Raw genomic sequence first — 15,370 nt, forward strand, 5'->3', positions numbered from 1 at the left:
GTTTAAGGATCCAGTGTTGCTGTGAGCTGTGGTGTAGGTTGCAGACACAGCTTGGATCTGGCATCTTTGTGACTGTGGCATAGGCCAGCAGTTACAGCTCTGATTCAACCCCTAGCCTGGGAACCTCCATGTGCCGTGGGTGCTGCCCTAAAAAGACAATAAGTAAGTAAATAAATAAATAAATGTAGTACCTGTATTTTCATTTTCAGATCTTTAAATTAATTAAGTGTATGGAAAAGTTTGGGTTCAGTTAGAGATCACAGTATATGGAATTAAAAGAACCAGAATTTGGGTCCTGATTCTATCCTAACTGCTTCAGCTTCCTGCCCTTGGGTGAGTCACTTATAAATTCATTTGTTTTTAAGGCGAGATGGCAGTATGCAGATTTCTGACTGCACAGGGGGTTGGATGCTTCTAACCCCCATGTCATTCAGAGGTCAACTGCATATCATCTTCTCTAAAGAATGTAACCAAAGCAGGAGAGAATCAGAAATGGCAGCAGCTGTTCAAATGAAAGTTAAATGTCTTACTGAGTGTCAAGCCATTTGACTTTAGAACTGGTAGGAGAATCAGGAAAATAGCAGATGATGAACAGCCAGAGAATATAAGTGAGCATCAAAGGGCAGCAGAATTGCCAATGATCTCCCACTACTGGCAGTGTTATGTGCTGACCAATCGCGCTTCCTCTTCTAACATCCTCTGTGGAAAGATATTTGGTATGTCATGAGAGGGGGAGTGTTTGAATTTCCTGCGAGTGCTTAAAGGAGTGGATTAAGTAGATGCCGTCATGATAGTTGGATCTCAGTTTTCAGACACTGGTCACAGTTGGAAACAGCCCACTGTTAGTCACCTCCATTTCCCCTTACTTTGATACCATTAGCTCCATGATCTAGTAACCAGCAAAGGGTCAGTCCCTTGTCACGAGGAGCACTGTCAGCCCAGCAGTTGCCTTCATCACCTGGGGCCAGAGGAGAAGGTGGCTTCCTTGCTCTGTGGACCTTGGTTCCCAGGTTGCCCCTGGCAGGGCGTGCCTCTGGGTCTGGACCCTGCCCTTCAGGGTCTCTAATCTCAGCTTTGGTGGCAAGTTCACCCCCAGCTCCAGCTCTGTGGTCCTGAGACTTAGTGGAAAGAGCCTGGGATAGTGTCAGAGATCCGTGCTGCCTAGTAGGACCCTGGAAGTCACCCCTCTCCATTTCCTGGTGTCTCAGACCACAGAAAGCACACCCACATGCATTATTGCTGTGGGCCCTCTGCCACTCTCCCCACTGAGTGTCCCCCAGTTAAGCCTCTACCAGTCCTTCCCGAGAGGCATTACCTCCCAGTGCTGACTCCAGGGCCTCTGCCAGCTCCAAGGATCTGAGATTCCAAGGATCTGAGATTCCAAGGCTGTGCCTTGAGGCTTTTTTCAGTTGAGAAGTATTGCATTTGGGAGCCTTACCCCATCCCTTCTCTTGCATCCTACAGAAATCAGGGTGAAATGGCCCACACCTGCCGTGGCACCATCAACCTGTCCACCGCGCACTTTGACACGGAGGACTCTTGCGGTATCGTGCTGACCAGTGGGGCCAGGACCTACCACCTCAAGGCCAGCTCGGAGGTGGAGCGGCAGCAGTGGATCACCGCCCTGGAGCTGTCCAAGGCCAAGGCTGTCCGAATGATGAGCAGCCACTCAGGTAGCCAGTGCTTAATGCAGCGGATGTATGTGCAGCATCGTGGGCCTGGAGAGAGTGGGAACTGAAAGCTTTGGGTGGGCAGTGGGGACCAGCAGACCCAGGCTAGTTCAGACTAACCTTGGAAGGTCAAGGTGCATGTTCTCCCTTCCCACTTAGCTCTGTGCGTCCTCAGCAGTGGGATGTTAAGTGGTTCAGGGTGGCTGGCAGATCTTGGGATGGAAATGTTTGCGGCAGACAGGGCTGTCTGTGTGTGCCTTTCTTTGGACAAATCTGTTCCTGGGCTTCAGCAGATCCTTTGGATGCTGTAGTGGGTCAGCTCCTGAAGCAGCAGTCGGGGTGAGAGACCAGGATGGCACACTTGTGCCTCGGGCCAGACCTTTTCTGAGGTCCATTTTGGGGACTGAAAACCTTTTAGCCAGAGCTACTGCCTTTGCCAGGGTGGAAGGTCAGCTCAGAAGTCCTAAGCAAGACATTTTATTTTCTACTTTAATACATTTATTTTTAATATGTAATGTCTTTCTAAGATTCATAAACCAATGATTTGAAAAGCATAAGCAGTGAAGTCTGCTCTTGACTCTTTTCATTTTTAAAAGTTTTATTGAAGTATAGCTGATTTACAATGTTGTATTAATTTCTGCTGTACAATGAAGTGATTCGGTTATAGATATACACAATCCATTCTTTTTCAGATTCTTTTCCCATGTAGATTATCACAAAATATTGGGTCGAGTTCTCTCTTCTGCCTTAACTCTTATTCCCAGCTACTCACCCCATTCTCCCACCCAGAGACAACCAGAGCTACCAGTATCTTATATCTTTACATATGTGTTCAAATAGGTGCTTATTTTAAAATAAATAGAGTCCCCCCCCCTTGTTTTTTTCCCCCCATTTAGCAATAGTATATCTTGGAATTTTTCCCTGTAACTACATGAAAAGTTTCCTCCTTGTTTTTATGACAGCACAGTACTTTGCTGTATGGATGTGCTCTACTTTATGTAACCTATAGCCTGTTGATGGACATTTAGGTAGTTTCACTGTGCTGCAGTGAGTAACCTTGCATTTCATTTCATGTGTGTACAAGCATAATGATGTTCTAAGACTTGGTGGTGCTGGGTCAGTGGGTTACCGAGCATTTGTAATTCTGAGACACTATCAACCTGCCTTCCACAGGAGTCGTACCATTAGATGACTGCAGCCAGATGTGAGAATGCTGGCCTCTGCAATGCCCTGCCTGCCTAGAGAGATAGCAAATGTTTCTAATGGGTGAAAACTGGGTCCACACACAGGGAGGGGTGATTGGGAAGCTGTGCTCATTTGGAAGTTATAAGCAAAAGGTCTACATAGACCTGTGTGGTTTGTTTAGGGAGGCAGGGCTCCAGGTGAGAAGGAGTTGCAGCCCTATTTTCCAGGATTATCTCAGGCTGGTTTCAGAGACAGTGAGTCCTGTGAAAGGAGCTCTAGCACAAAGCAGGGTGAGGGGCTAGTGACATCAGTCCCTGTGCTCAATAATCAGTCTCCCTGCACTGGGGTCTCTCCCCCAGCTAGCTTCTCAATGCACATGGAAGGTCATTGAGAATCGCACTGACCTTCTCTTTCAGTCTCACCCATTTGCAGTGTGGATCCTCTGTGATGACTCTTGGGGTCCATACTCTGTGACCTGGGTGTGTCAGCAGTGATGCTGACCTTGACAAGGGATCCCCAGGATACCACTCCATTTCCCAGAGAAGGAAGGTGTTTTGGTCATCTCAGGTATGGGCTACACTGAGACCCCCAACAGGACGTGTGGTCTCAGTTTGGATGCCTATGGAAAGCTCCTGTGGAGGGGCTGGTGGTGTGACTGGGCTCAGGAAAACCCCAGCGACCAAGCGTGGAAGCATTGCTGGTCATGGAAGAACCAGCCTCCTCTTATCAGCTTCTCCTAAGTAAATACATACATACATCCATGCCTTATTTTTAGGAACTTACTGAAAATAATGTAGCAGGCAGGACTTATTGGATCCATCATTCTAAAACACTTTTCCTAGGGTAGGCAGCTGGAGGGGTTTCTTTTGCAGCTGGCATAGAAGTACTTTTTAACTCAGCTGGACAGTGCCAGGGATTGCTAACCTGGACCTCCTCTAGGAGCGGTTGGGACCCCTGAAGGAGCAGCCTCAGGCTTACCTTCCTTCATTTCATGCCCCTTAAGCATCATCAGAGGCTAGAGATGCAGCGCACGTCTTGTGTTCCCAAGGGGTTATCCTTCTGGGTAAGGATGCAGGATAGATATTCTGGCACAACTCAAGGTAACAATATGCTGTGTGTCAGTGAGAAATGGAGGGATTCCTCTCCTTTTGGTGTTTTGAAGCACAAATAAACTAATATACATGAAGGAGGAACGTTCAGGCAGGTACTGTGCTTTTATAGAAAGGTTGAGGAGTTCCCGTTGTGGCTTGGAGTTCCCGTTGTGGCTCAGTGGTTAACGAATCCGACTAGGAACCATGAGGTTGCGGGTTCGATCCCTGGCCTTCCTCAGTGGGTTAAGGATCCAATGTTGCTGTGAGCTGTGGTGTAGGTTGCAGACGCAGCTCGGATCCCATGTTGCTGTGGCTCTGGCATAGGCCAGTGGCTACAGCTCCAATTCGACACCTAGCCTGGGAACCTCCATATGCCACCGGTGCAGCTCCTGAAAAGGCAAAAAGACCAAAAAAGAAAGAAAGAAAGAAAGAAAGAAAGAAAGAAAGAAAGAAAGAAAGAAAGAAAGAAAGAAAGAAAGAAAGAAAGAAAGAAAGAAAGGTTGAGGCCACCTTATTGTTTCTTGAAAAATAGCATTTGTGGTGGCTTCTCTGCAAGGCAACCCCCTCCTCCCATACGTCTCAGGCTGATGTTGGAGAGTTGTGGTATGTAACTTTTTGCTTAGAGTGAGCTTCAGGTAGCCCTAAATGAGGGAAGACCACCTGGAGTAGTTCTCCTTGAGTCTGGCTGATGGTGACCAGCTGAGTCAAGGGCACAGACAAGACTCCAGAAAGATTCCTATAGATCATCCTATGGCCTTTCTGTCCCTTCTTAGACTGTGGACAATCTCTCATCCAGCAGGAAGCCTACTTCCTACCTTCACTTACCTCTTGTAAGTGTTACTCTCTAGCTTTTACTTCTGTTTACTTTTTACTTTCTATTACTCTCTAGCTTTTCTGCCACCCCCTAGTCCATGTGCCATTCTCTCTTACCTGGATGTCTGCAAAAGCCTCCTCCCTGTTTTCTTCCTTGTAGTCAGTTCTCCAAACAGCAGACAGAAGAATATGGTAAAAAAAAAAAAAAAAAAAAGGAATTCAGTCATACAGCTGCACTGCTTACAACTTTGGGTGCTATGAACTGCCGAGACCAGCTCAGCAGGATGAAGAATGGGTGCTGTGGAACTTAAGGGAAAAAGTTAACACAAAACAAGACACAGAGACATTTATCTTAAGTAAAGGTGGGATGGGGGGGGGAAACTCAAGGTCTCAGGGACCAAGAGCCCTGCCTCAAGAAACCACACAAGCTTTTATTGTGCTCTTTAAATGAGATCAAGTGAGGAGTGGCTATGGGTGGATGATATAGGGTTTGCTTACTATTATATAAGTTCTTTTACTATTTTATTTTATTTTATTTTATTTGGCTTTTTGTCTTTTTTGTTGTTGTTGTTGCTATTTCTTGGGCCGCTCCCGCGGCATATGGAGGTTCCCAGGCTAGGGGTTGAATTGGAGCTGTAGCCACTGGCCTACGCCAGAGCCACAGCAACGCGGGATCCGAGCCGCGTCTGCAACCTACACCACAACTCACGGCAACGCCAGACCGTTAACCCACTGAGCAAGAGCAGGGACCGAACCCGCAACCTCATGGTTCCTAGTCGGATTCGTTAACCACTGCGCCACGACCACGACGGGAACTCCTCTTTTACTATTTTAAAAGCCACTTATCTGGTAAAAGGTTAAGCTCTTACTCTGACCTCTAGGCACCTAACATTTCTTAAGCTTAAGTCATTTACCAGCACTGTGACTGTTTTTCAAGCAGGAAGATGGGATAAAGTAAGGCAAGAAGATGGGATAAAGTAAAGAAGGTTTGCAAAGAAACAGGTTTGCAACAATGAACCAAATAGACTTAATGGACGTATACAGAAGCTCCACACAAAACAACAGCAGAACAACATTCTTCTCAGGTGTGTATGGAACATTTTCCAAGATAGACTATATTTTAAGCCAAAAACCAAGTTTTAATACGTTTTAAAGGGTTGAAATCCTACAAAGTATCCTTTCTAACCATGGTGGAATGAAGCTAGAAATAAATATCAGAAGAAACACTGGAAAATTCACAAATATATAAAAATTAGCACTCAAACAATGAATGGTTCAAAGGTGGAATCACAACAGAAATTTAAAAATACTTAATGATTATTGAAAATGAAATACAACATTCCAAAATTTATGGAATGCAGCAAAAGCAGTACTCAGAGGAAAATTTGTGGCTGTAAAAAGATATGTTAAAGGAGTTCCTGCCATGGCACAGTGGGTTAAGAATCTGACTGCAGTGGCTTGGGTCACTGCAGAGGTGTGGGTTTGATCCTCAGCCTGGCACAATGGGTTAAAGGGCCACAAGCATGGCTTGGCTTCAGTCCCTGGCCCAGGAACTTCCACATCCCATGGGTGTGGTCTTTAAAAAAAAAAAAAAGATGTGTTAAAAAAGAAGTAAAATATCAAGTCAATGGATAAAACTAAATCCAAAGCTAGCAGAAGGAAGGAAACAATAAATAAAAACAATCCAAGGTTGAGATAAATGAAATAAGAACAGAAAAATAATAGAGACAATCAATGAAACCAAAAGTTGGTTCTTTGAAAAGCCTGACAAAATTTTCAAATTTTTATCCAGACTGAATATAGGAAAAAAAGAGAGATGACTCAAATTACTAACATTAGAAATGAAAATGAGAACATAAGTACTGACCTTTCAGAAATAAAGAGGATTATAAGATAATACTATGATCAACTGTATGGCAACAAATTCAATAACAGTTGAAATGAAAAAATTCCTAGAAACAGAAAAATTAAACTGACTAAAGAAGAAATAGAAAATCTTTACAGGCATGATAAGTAAAGCCATTGAATTAGTAATTTAAAAAAAAAATCTCGGAGTTCCCGTCATGGCGCAGTGGTTAACAAATCCGACTAGGAGCCATGAGGTTGCGGGTTCGGTCCCTGCCCTTGCTCAGCGGGTTAACAATCTGGCGTTGCCGTGAGCTGTGGTGTAGGCTGCCGACGCGGCTCGGATCCTGCGTTGCTGTGGCTCTGGGGTAGGCCGGTGGCTACAGCTCCGATTGGACCCCTAGCCTGGGAACCTCCATATGCTGCGGGAGCGGCCCAAGAAATGGCAAAAAGACAAAAAAAAAAAAAAATCTCCCCATAAAGAAAAGCCCAGGACCAGATGGCCTCACTGGTGAATTCTACCAAACATTTAAAGAAGAACTAACATTGGTCCTTCTCAAACTCTTCCAAAAAAGTAAAAATAAAGAGAGGGAAACACTTCCTAACTTATTCTACAAAGCCAGCCCTATACCAAAGCCAAAGACATCACTATAAAAGAAAACCATAGACCATTATCCCTTATGAATAAATCCCTTATGATGCAAAAACGCTCAACAAAATGCTAGTAAACAAAATCTAACAGCATATTAAAAGGATTATACAACATTGCCAAGTGAAATTTATCCCAGGAATGCAAGAGTGGTTCAATACAGGAAAACCAATCAATATTATATACCACATTGATTGAAGGAAAAAAATCCCTCATGATTATATCAACTGATGCAGAAAAAAAGATTTGACAAAATCCAACACTCTTTTATGATAAAAACACTCAGCAAACTCTGAATAGAAGGTAACTTCCTATATGATAAAGGGCATTTATATAAAAAAAAAAATCCCACAGCTAACATCATACTTAGAGGTAAAAACTGAAAGTTTTCTCCTAAGATCAGGAACAAGACAAGGATGCCCACCTTTACCATGGCTATTCAACATTGCGCTGGAAATTCTAGATAACCAATTAGGTAATAAAAAGAATCAAAAGGAAAAATTAGAAAGGAAAAAGTAAACTTTCTATTGGCAGATGGCATGATCCTATATGTAAAATCTACACACATAAAAATTATTAGAGCTAATAAACAAATTCAGCAAAGCTTCAGTGCACAAGATGCACAAATACCACTTGCATTTTTATATATTAGCAATGAGTAACCCAAAAAGGAAATGAAGAAAATAATTCCATTTAAATATCATCACAGGAGTTCCGCCCGTGGCTCAGTGGAAACAAATCTGACTAGTATCCATGAGGATATGGGTTTGATCCCTGGCCTCACTCAGTGGGTTAAGGATCCGGCATTGCTGTGAGCTGTGGTGTAGGTCACAGAAATGGCTTGGATCTGGTGTTGCTGTGGCTGTGACATGGGTTGGTGGCTACAGCTCCAATTCGACCCCAACCCCAACTTCCATAATGCCGCAAGATGCAGCCCTAAAAAGACTAAATAAATAAATAAAATCACAAATAATAAAATACTAAGGAGATGAAGGGCTTGTTCACTGAAAACTAAAAACAGTTACTGAAGGAAATTAAAGAAAATCTAAATAAATGGAAAGACATCCCATCATCGTGGATGGGAAGACTTAATATTATTAAAATGCTATACTCCCAAAGCAATCTATAGATTCAGTGTGATCTTTTTTCCCCCCAAAGTAGAAGAAAATCCTAAAATTTATAGGGAATCAATTGCAAGGAATCCAAAGTAGCTAAAACCATCTTGAAAAGAAGGTAAAGTTAAAGAACTCTTTCCAGCTTCAAAACTTACCACAATGCTATGTAATCAAGATAGTTTGGTACTGACATAAGGATAGACATGTATAGATCAATGGAATAAAATTGAGAGTCCAAAATTAAACCCATACATATATGGTCACTTGAGTTTCAACAAGGGTACCAAGATCATTCAACGAGGAAAGGATAGTCTCTTCAGCAAATGATGCTGAGATAACAGGATATCCACATGCAAAAGAATGAAGTTGGATCCCTACCTTACATCATACACAAACACTAATTCAGAATGCATCAAAGAGCTAAGTATAAAGGCTAAAACCATACAACTCACTGAGGAAAAAAAAGTAGTAAATACTCATGATCTTGAATTTGGCAATATTTTTAAGATATGACATCAAAAGCACAAGCAATGAAAGGGAAAACAAAATGGATAAATGGGACTTTATCAAAATTTGAAATTTTTGTCCAATTAAGGAGTACTATCAAGGAAAAGAAAAGACAATCCACAGAGTAGGAAATTTGCAAAGCATATTTTGGATGAATTAGTATCCAGAATATAAATGAGAAAAGTATTGAATAGACGTTTCTCCAAAGAAGAAATACGCATAGCCAATAAACACCTGAAAAGAGAATCAATATTATTAGTCATTAAGGAAATGCAAATCTAAACCACAAGATAACAACTTCACATCCCTTAGAATGGCTGCGATCAAACACGCAACAACAATGGAAAGTGGCAAGTGCTAGCAAGGATGTGGAGGATTGGAGCCTTCATACATGGCCAGTGGGAATGTAAAATGGTGCAGCCACTGTGGAAAATGTTTTAGTGGTTCATCAGTACCACCCATATGATTCCAGCAATCCTGCTCCTGTGTATATACCCCAAAGAACCAAAAACGAAAGTGTCAACAAGTTTTTGTTCAAACAAGAACTTGTACATGAATGTTCCAGGACTCACCACAAGAGCCAAAAGGTGGACACAGCCCAAATGTCCATCAGTGGATGAGTGAATAAACAAAGGAGATCCCTCTACACAATGGACAGATGTTGCAACATGCATGAACCTTGAAAACGTGTAAGTGAAAGAAGCCAGACACAGAAGATCTCATATTGTATGATTCTGTGTATATGAAATGTTCAAAATAGGCAAATCCATAGACAGAAAGCAGGTAGGGGTTGCCAGGAGTTGAGGGGCAGGGAATGACTGCCTAATGGGTACAGGGTTTCTTTCTTTCTATGAAAATATTTCAGAGCTAGATAGAGGTGATAATTGCACCACATTATGATTGTACAAAGTATCACTGAATTGTGCACTTAAAAATGGTTCAAGTGGGACTTCCCCTGGTGGCTCAGCGGTAACAAAACCGACTGGTATCCATTAGTACGTGAGTTCAATCTCTGGTCTTGCTCACTGGGTTAAGGATCCAGTATTGCCATGAGCTGTGGTGTAGGTCACAGATACGGCTCGGATTCTGTGTTGCTGTGGCTGAGACATAGGCTGGCAGCTGTAGCTCCAATATGCCGCCCTAAAAAGCAAAAAAAAAAAAAAGGTTAAAATGTGGAGTTCCCTTGCAGCACAGTGGGTTAAGGATCAGGCATTGTCACTGCAGCATCTTGGGTCAGTGCTGTGGCATTGGGTTTGATGCCTGGCCTGGGAAATTTTATGTGCTCTGGGAGCCGCCAAAAAAAAAAAAAAAAAAAGTTAAAATGTTAAATTTACCTGCAAGGAGTCAAGTGCCCAAGGTATCTGAAAGACAAAGGGAAAAACTGCTTTCTCTGTCTCAAGATGACCTGCCTCCAATAACATACATTTCCTTGAAATGTGGTTCAGCGGCCCCAGAGGGCCGCGTCTCTGGGAAGGCAGCCACTCTCCCCTCTAGGTGGGGACGTGCCATCGGTAGGTGCAAAGGGACAGGCTATGATCATCTGTGGGGTGCCTGCACCTCCTAATGGGATGTCTTTGTCAGTCAGGTGTCCATGCTGGAACTGTGACCCTTTCCCTGCCAGCCCCGCCCCAACTGTGGGCCTGCCTTAGAGCCCAACACTCCTGGAAACTTCTCCCTCAGCTGCACAATCACCTCTGCTTCCAGGAGCCACTGTCCCCTTGGGCACTTGAAACTCAGCCTTTTGAGTTTTTCCAGTTTTGTATTTGCAGCCTTAATTTACCAGTTGCCTAAAATGGGCAGAAGGAAGGAACACTATTTCCAGGTCACAATAATTTTTATTATATATATATATATATATATTTTAAAATCTGCACAGTATGTGTGCTTATATATTAACCTTTCAGAAGGAAAGAACATCATTCAAATGAAACAATCCTATAATAAACTTCGTGAATGAGGCATAGCAGCTCCCACAGAGATTAGAGTGACTTGCAGGTGAATTAGTACAGCCTAAGATGGGAAGCTGTCAGTGCAGGCGAATAGCGCCAGGGATGGCTATCCATAGGAGGTGAGACCTGGACTGGGTTTGAAGGATAAAGATGAGTTTGAAATGTGGAGATGGAAGTTCCCATTGTGGCTCAGCGGAAATGAATCTGACTAGCATCCACGAGGACGCAAGTTCGATCCCTAACCTTGCTCAGTGGGTTAGGGATCTGGTGTTGCCATGAGCTGTGGTATAGGCTGCAGATGTGGCTTGGATCCCATTTTGCTGTGGCTGCGGCATAGGCCAGCAGCTACAGCTCCATTTGACCCCTAACCTGGGAACCTCCATATGCTATGGGTGCAGCTCTTAAAAAGACAAAAAGAAAAAGAAAAAAGAAATGTGGAGATGGAGGTGAGGAGGTTAGGGAGGAAGACTGTCCAGGCAGTGGGAATGACTGGAGCAAAGGAGTGGATGTGTTCAGGTTCCTTGGTGTTCTCTGTGGCCGTGGGCACTGTGTACTTGTGGGCCGCATCACCCCTCAGCCCAGCAGTCTGCTGGGGAGGTTCAGGATCAGCCTGGTGAGGGTGGCCTCTCTGCTTCCTCCCTCAGGGCTGAGGGGGTCAGGTGGAGACAACCTCTTCACCTGCATATGTCACAGCCACTGAATGGTCATGCTTTCTGCCCACTATCAGAATGTTTTCCCCAAGGATCATTGGCAAGTCAAGGATTTGTGTTATCACAAATAATATTCATCCTCATCTTGGAAGTCCTAGCCAGTATAATAAAGCAAGAAAAAGAAATCAAAGGCATTCAGATTAGAAAGGAGGAAACAAAACTACCCTCATTTGAAATGACATGATGGCTTTGTAGAAGATCCCAAGAAATTTACAAAAATACTCCCTTAGAATAAGTGAGCTTAGCAAGGACACACTATTCAAGATCAATATACTATACATATTTGTATGTACTAACAATGAACAATTGAAAACCAAAAATTTTAAAAATCATTTATAATGCCCCCCATGATATACTTAGATATAAATATCACAGAACATGGATAGTATCTATATACTGAAAACTATAAACTGCTAATAAAAGAAAAGGCCATAAAAAATGGAAAAACACAAAATGCTCATGGCTCAGAAGATTCAACAAAGATGTCAGTCTCACCAACTTGATTATTATATTTAATGCAATTCCAATTAAAATCCCAGCAAGACATTTTTTTAATACAGACAAGCTTATTATAAATTTATTTATTTATTTGCTTTTTAGGGCCGCACCCCCAGCATATGGAAGTTCCCAGGCTAGGGGTTAAATCGGAGCTGCAGCTCCTGGCCTACACCACAGCTACAGCAACGTGGGATCTGAGCTGCATCTGTGACCCACATCACAGCTCACAACAATGCCCAGTCCTTAACACACTGAGTGAGGCCAGGGATGGAACCTGCATCCTCATGGATACTAGGATTTTCTTCTACTGCACCAAAATGAGAACTCCCTCCCACTTATTATAAATTTTAATGGAAAGACAAATGAACTAGAATAGCTGAAACAATTTTGAAAAAAAGAATAAAGTGGGAGTAATTGCCCGATTTAAAGACTTATTATAAAGAAACTATAATCAAGATTGTGGTGTTGGCAAAGAGACAGATACACAGATTGATGGAACAGAATAGAGAGTCCAGAAATGAACCCACACAAATGTAGTCAGTTGAATTTTGACAAAAATACAAAAGCAATTGAGAAAGGATAGTCTTTCCAACAAGTAATGTCAGAACAAATGGACATCTGTATGTTAAAAAAAGAAACTTGATCTAAACGTGCCACATGTATAAAAATTAACTCAAAATGTATAACGCAAAACTATAACACTCTTGGTAGAAAACATAAGAGAAAACTTTTGTGACCTGAGATTAAGCAAATAGTTATTAAACATGACATCAAAAGCATAACCCATAAAAGAAAAAAATTGATAAACTGAACTTCATTGAAATAATTTTTTTTACTGTGCAAAAGACACTGTGAAGAGAATGAAAAAATAAGCTGCAGACTAGCAAGTCATTCATTCAACAAAAGACTTGTATCCAAAATATATAAAGAATTCTCAAAACTCAATGGTAAAAACACAGACAACCCCTTCAAAGCTCAAAGAATGAGTAAGTGAGTTCAATAAGGTTATAGGATATAAGGTCAACACAAAAATCAACCATATACTACCTATGTACTAGCAAAGAACATGTGAGAACAGAAATTTAAAATATAATACCACTTATAATTACTTCCTCAAAGTGAAATACTTCAGCATAAGTCTAACAAAACATGTACAGGATCTGAATGCTAAAAATTACAAAGGTCTGATGAAAATGTATCAAAGAATACCTGAAGAAATGGAGAGACGTACCCTGTCCCTGAGTTGGGAGACTCAATATGGTGACATAGGTAAGATGTCAGTTCTCCCCAAATCAATCTATAGGTTTTTGAGATCTATCAAAATCCCAGCAAGATTTTTTTGTAGCTTCTTCTAAAACTTATATGGAAACACAAAGGAGCTAGAATAGCTAAAACGATTTTTAAAAAGAATAAAGTCAAAGAAGTAACTTTACCTGAAGTTGACTTACTCTGTAGCTGGAATAATCAAGACAGTATGTTGCTGGTGGAGGAACAGAGACATAGATCAATAGAACAGAGCAGGAAATCCAGAAATAAACAAACACAAATACACCAAATTGATTTTTGACAAAGTTGCCAAAGCAGTTTAATGGGGGAAAGATTGTTTTCTAAATACATGCTGGAGTAATTGGGTATCAAAAAAATGAACCTCAACCTAAGTATCATATGGTATATAAAATTAATTCAGGGGAGTTCCCGTTGTGGCACAGTGGTTAACAAATCCGGCTAGGAACCATGAGGTTGCAGGTTTGATCCCTGGCCTTGCTCAGTGGGTTAAGAATCCAGCATTGCCCTGAGCTGTGGTGTAGGTTGCAGACGTGGCTCAGATCCCTTGTTGCTGTGGCTGTGGCGCAGGCCGGCTCCGATTTGACCCCTAGCCTGGGAACCTCCATATGCCGCAAGAGCGGCCCAAGAAATGGCAAAAAGACAAAAATAAATAAATAAATAAATAAATAAATAAATAAATAAATAAATAAATTTAATTGAAAATGGACAATGTAAATGTAAAATGTAAAACTATGAAACTTTCAGAAGAAAACATAGACTATCTTTGGGACCTAGGGCTAGGTGAAGAGTTTTTAGACATGAGAACAAGTTTAAGACATGAAAAGCACACTCCATAACAGAAAAGTTAATAAGTTGGTCTTCAAAATTAAAAACTATTGCATTGCAAAAGACCTCATTAAAAGAATGAAAGGACAAAGAACAGATTGGGAGAAAAATTTACAAGCTGCTTGTCTGACAAAGGACTAGTCTATAGATATAAAGAACTCTTAAAACTCCACAGTAAAAATACAAGTACTCTAATTATAAAATGTGCAAAAATATGAACAGCTATTTCACTGAAGAGTAGATACACATGGCAAAGAAGCACATGGAAAGGTGTTCATTATCATTAGCTGTTAGAGAAACAAATTCAGATCACTGTGAGATAGTCACTATACGTTATTAGAACAGCTAAAGTAAAAAATAGTGATAATGCTAAGTGCTGGTGAAGATCTGTCATACATTACTGGTGGGAACATAAAATGGTACAGTTACTCTGGAAGACAATTGGGAAGTTTCTTTAAAAATTAAACATACAGGAGTTCCCGTCGTGGCGCAGTGGTTAACGAATCCGACTGGGAACCATAAGGTTGCAGGATTGATCCCTGGCCTCGCTCAGTGGGTTAAGGATCCGGCGTTGCTGTGAGCTGTGGTGTAGGTCGCAGATGTGGCTCGGATCCTGAGTTGCTGTGGCTGTGGTGTAGGCCGGTGGCTACAGCTCCGATTGGACCCCTAGCCTGGGAACCTCCATATGCCACAGGAGCGGCCCTAGAAAAGACAAAAAAAAAAAAAAAATTTAAACATACAATTACCATATGACCCAGCAACCACAACCTTGCACATTTATCCCAAAGAAATGAAAACTTATGTTCAAACAAAAACCTGCACACAGATGTTCATAGCAGGGTTATTTTTAATAGCAAAGGAGTGGAGACTTCCCACATGCCCTTCAGTGGATTGAACAAACCCTGGTACATCCATACACAGGAATACTACTTGGCAATCACCATGAATAAACTCTTGATGCATGCAACAACTTGGACGGACCTCAGAGCCATTATGCTGAGTGAAAGAAACCATTCTCAGAAAGTTGTATGATTCCATTTATTTTCTGGAAAAGGCAGAAACTAGAGATGTAGTTATTAGGGCTGAAGGGAAGGAGCGACACAAAGTTGTAGTAGGAGGAAGTGTTTTTGTGGTGATGTCCTATGTCCTAGTTGTGGAGATGTGTCATGAATCTATACACGTGTTAAAATGCATAGAACTGTACAGCAACAAAAAATGTGCTGTAT

General features: G+C 41.8%; 1 protein-coding gene across 1 annotated transcript in view; it reads left to right on the forward strand.

Annotated features, from left to right (window-relative positions):
* Positions 1 to 15,370, forward strand: part of OSBP2 (oxysterol binding protein 2) — a 178,418-nt gene that overhangs the window by 35,973 nt on the left and 127,075 nt on the right. The window contains exon 2 of the mRNA XM_047762157.1: positions 1,465 to 1,673. Within this exon, the coding sequence (XP_047618113.1) occupies positions 1,465 to 1,673 (209 nt within the window). The remainder of the gene's footprint in view (positions 1 to 1,464; positions 1,674 to 15,370) is intronic.

The sequence above is a fragment of the Phacochoerus africanus genome, chromosome 15 (genome assembly GCF_016906955.1).
Source record: "Phacochoerus africanus isolate WHEZ1 chromosome 15, ROS_Pafr_v1, whole genome shotgun sequence".
Lineage (NCBI taxonomy): Eukaryota > Metazoa > Chordata > Mammalia > Artiodactyla > Suidae > Phacochoerus > Phacochoerus africanus.